Source organism: Cnephaeus nilssonii (assembly GCF_951640355.1).
Source record: "Cnephaeus nilssonii genome assembly, chromosome: 4".
NCBI classification, from domain to species: domain Eukaryota; kingdom Metazoa; phylum Chordata; class Mammalia; order Chiroptera; family Vespertilionidae; genus Cnephaeus; species Cnephaeus nilssonii.
The window spans coordinates 42,318,160-42,322,492 of NC_137075.1; the positions used below are offsets into that span (position 1 = coordinate 42,318,160).

Genomic DNA, 4,333 nt, shown 5'->3' on the forward strand with positions numbered 1-4,333 from the left:
AATTCACTCTCTCTCTCTCTGGGACTTTGTCCCAAGACTTGGGCATCCTCATAGAAGAGCGGTTGCTGGAGAGGCCCCAGAGTCCTGTGGTAATGTAAAGCCTTCAGACCAAGTCCAAGGGAAGCAGATGCCCTTGGTAAAGGACAGCCTCAGTAGCAGAAAGGACCAGCTGTTGTGTGGGTAATTTACACATCAAAAGCTCCAAACACTCATTTTATCAGAATAGACTATAAGGATTGCCATCATTTAGGTCAGAAAAATATCAATACTTCAAATCTGAATTTAATATCACCCGTATTGCATCAGGCCAAAATGATCAAGCAAGTTAGCAATAAATAGGTAAAATTTGTCTAAAGCAGAATTTTTTATAAAATCAATCAGACCTCTAAGAAAAATTGATAGTAGTCAAATCCTTTTGTAAATTTAAGATTAATAATTTACGTAAAAGCGTTTCCTACTTATAGCTTTTGGGATAATATGCTATTCACTGTTAAGAGAGCTTGTTGCCTCATTTTTACTGACTTAATACAGAGATCTCAAATAGTCAACCCCAATCTCTATAATGAAGAGCCAGGGTGTAACACCGTTACAACCAAAGTTGGACCAGACCAGAAGTCAGTGCTGGGTTGCCGTGACAACCCAGCCACTGACTGCTTCAGCTGCAGGCGCAGTGCACCAGCACTGACTGCTGAGGGGTCTGCGAATCAGGGCCAGAGAGAGGCCTGAAGAGAGAAGCAGGGACTAATCTGTTGCCTCTGGCAGCTTTTGACCAGCACTTGCCTCTCTTTTTCTCTCCCAGTCTGGAGAGCAGCAGCGCCTCCATTTCTCTCCAGGACTCCACCAGGGCTTCGGATCAGCCCTGCCCTTCTGATCAGGCCCCGTTGATAGGCCCAGAGACGCTGACTGGCATAGAAACTGACCAATCAGAACCAAATCTGGGGGATTAGCGGTGTTTCTGTCCAGGGAGAGCTGTAGATCCTGAGGCCAGCTCCAGCAATGGCTTTTGCAAATCTACAGAAAGTGCTCATCTGTGACAGCCTGGACCCTTGCTGCCGGAAGATCCTGCAAGATGGAGGGCTGCAGGTGGTGGAGGAGCAGAACCTGAGCAAAGAGGAGCTGATAGCCGAGCTGCAGGACTGCAAAGGCCTTATCCTCTGCTCAGCCACCAAGATGACCGCAGATACCATCAACACAGCAGAGAAGCTCCAGGTGGTGGGCAGAGCCGGCACCTGCATCGGCAACGTGGATCTGGAGGCCGCCACGAGGAAGGGCATCCTGGTCATGAACACTCCCAGTGGGAACAGACTTAGTGCTACGGAGCTCACCTGTGGGATCATGTGTCTGGCCAGGCAGATTCCCCAGACTATGGCTTCGATGAAGAGTGGCAAATGGGACCGAAAGAAGTTCGTGGCAACTGAGTGGAATGGAAAGACCCTGGGAATTCTTGGCCTGGGGAGGATCAGGAGAGAGGTGGCTGTCCGGATACATTCCTTCGGGATGAAGACTGTAGGGTACGACCCCATCATCTCACCAGAGGTCTCGGCCTCCTTCAGCATTCAGCAGCTGCCCCTGGAGGAGATCTGGCCCCTCTGTGACTTCATCACTGTGCACACCCCTCTCCTGCCCTCCAGGACAGGCCTGCTGAACGACAGCACCTTCGCCTTGTGCAAGAAGGGCGTGCGCATGGTAAACTGTGCCTGTGGAGGGATCGTGGACAAGTGTGCCCTGCTCCAGGCCCTGCAGTCGGGGCAGTGTGCGGGTGCAGTGCTGGACATGTTTATGGAGAAGCCGCCTTGGGATCGTGCCTTGGTGGACCACGAGAACATCATTAGTTGCCCCAACCTGGGCGCCAGCACCAAGGAGGCCCAGAGCCGCTGTGGGGAGGAGATCGCTGTCCAGTTCATGGACATGGTGAAGGGAAGAGCCATCGCGGGGGTCGTGAATGCCCAGGCCCTTACCAGCACCTTCTCTCCGCACACCAAACCTTGGATCGGCCTGGCAGAAGCTCTGGGAACTCTGATGCGAGCCTGGGCAGGGTCCCCCAAAGGGACCATCCAGGTGATAATGCAGGGCTTATCCCTGAAGAATGCCAGGAACTGCCCGAGCCTCACAGTTATTGTCGGCCTCCTCAAAGATGCTTCCAATCATGCGGATGTGAATGCCAAGCTGCTGGTGAAGGAGGCCGGCCTCAATGTAACCACCTCCCATAACCCCACTGTGCCAGGAGAGCAAGGATGTGGGGAAGGCCTCCTGAGTATGGCCCTGGCAGGTGCCCCCTACCAGGCTCTGGGCTTTGTCCAGGGCACCACACCTGTGCTGCAGGCACTCAACGGAGCTTCCTTCAGACCAGAAGTGCCTCTCCACAGGGGTCTGCCCCTGCTCCTGTTCTGCCCTCAGCCCTCCATCCCTGCCATGCTGCCTACCATGACTGGGCTCCTGGCAGAGGCAGGCGTGCAGCTGCTGTCCTACCAGACCTCGGTGGTGTCCGATGGGGAGACCTGGCATGTCATGGGCATCTCCTCCCTGCTGTCCAGCCTGGACACCTGGAAGCAGCATGTGACTGAGGCCTTTCAGTTTCATTTCTGACCTTGGGGCTCACCAGGACCAGCCTTGGGGGCTTTGTGATCAACACTGACAGGTCACATTCCCAGGGGTGACACCACTTATGTGGTCTGACCCCTGTAATAACCACTTAATAAATAGCACCTCCCCCCCCCCCCCAAAAAAAAAAAAGAACCAAATCTGGGTCAACTGTGAGGAGCCAATGGCTGCCTAGGAGGAGGAGCTTTTGACGCTGAATGGCATAGAAACAGACCAATCAGAACCAAATCTGGGTGAAATGTGAGGAACCAAATCTGGGTAAAGTGTGAGGAGCCAATGGCTGCATAGGAGGCGGAGCTTTTGACGCTGACTGGCATAGAAACTGACCAATCAGAACCAAATTGGCCAGCAGAGGAGGGCAGTTGGGGGAGAGATCAGGCCTGCAGGGGAGGGCAGTTGGGGGCAAGATCAGGCTGGCAGGGAAGGATCGTTGGGGGCAAGATCAGGCCACAGGGGAGGGCAGTTGGGGGCAACCAGGACAGCAAGGGGAGGGCAGTTAGGGACGAGATCAGGCCGACAGGGGAGGGCAGTTGGAGGCAACCAGGACGGCAAGGGGAGGGCAGTTAGGAACGAGATCAGCCCAGCAGGGGAGGGCAGTTGGGGGCAAGATCAGTCCGGCAGGGGAGGGCAGTTAGGGGCGATCAGGCAGGCAGGCAGAGGGATTAGGGGCAATCAAGTACGCAGGCAGAGACAGTTAGGGGTGGTCAGGCAGGTGAGCAGTTAGGAGCCAGCAGTCCCAGATTGCGAGAGGGATGTCTGATTAGAAAGGGTGCAGGCTGGGCTGAGGGAATCCCCCCTCCGTGCATGAATTTCATGCACCGGGCCACTAGTATTATTATAAATGTAAAAGAGCTCGTTGCTTTTTTCTTATGAAATTTGATTTTTACTAAGCAAAACAATTCTGAGAGTGCATTTGCTAACAAATTCTGATGATTCACCTCAACATTCTGTTTATAATATATAACCATGCAGGGAAAAATAGCATAAAGGCAGGCAGGATAATTTACTTAATTCACAAATTCTTTGTTATTTCCCATAGAGTGAGGCTTACATCTGGAAAAGCTCATGCAATTAAATAGTTTTCCAAGAAAAGACTATTGGAAGGAATTCTAAATATATGCATTTTTTTCATTGTTGGCTGTATCTGATGAAAGCTTTTGAACACAATAATATGTCAAGAAAAGAAAGGAGAAAAAAAGACATGTCATGTTATAGCTTCCTAGAATTTGAAGGAACACTTGAGTCTGCTGGGGATTGTTCCCTGCCCCAAGGTAGGACTGTACCGAAACAATTCCAGAGTTCACTGACTGAAATATTTAGGAAAGGAGTTCCATACTGCCAATGATCATGTGTCCTGGTAACTCTCTGCAGCCATGAAGGCTTCCTTTGTTCATAACCCAAATCCTCCCTGTCATCATTTAAGCGATTATTTTCTTTCTCCCTATGTACAGGACACTAGACAAAGTCACAGACACAGTAGCCTCCTGCTGATCTCCCAGTCCCTACAGCTGCATGGCATTCACCACCAAGAAAGCTCAACTTGCTGCTTTGTTGGAGGACAGGAATTGAGGTGGCCATACTTTGGAAGTGAGGATATGGGTCAAAGTAAAGAAGTGAGAAACTTACCATTCCTCATCAAGAGACAGCACTCCATGACAATACCACACCACAAAATTAGCTACCATGTCACAGGAGTCGATCACAGTGCTCTGGAGAAGCCAGTCTTTAGGCA

At 51.3% G+C, this 4,333-nt stretch overlaps 1 protein-coding gene across 1 annotated transcript; it reads left to right on the forward strand.

Moving 5' to 3' along the window:
* Positions 1-996: 996 nt before the first annotated feature.
* Positions 997-2,586, forward strand: LOC307098738 (D-3-phosphoglycerate dehydrogenase-like; the record flags this gene model as incomplete). The annotated part of the gene is made up of 1 exon (XM_079769780.1): positions 997-2,586. One exon carries the CDS (start codon positions 997-999, stop codon positions 2,584-2,586), a length of 1,590 nt encoding a protein of 529 aa, XP_079625906.1.
* Between the last annotated feature and the right edge of the window lie 1,747 nt (positions 2,587-4,333).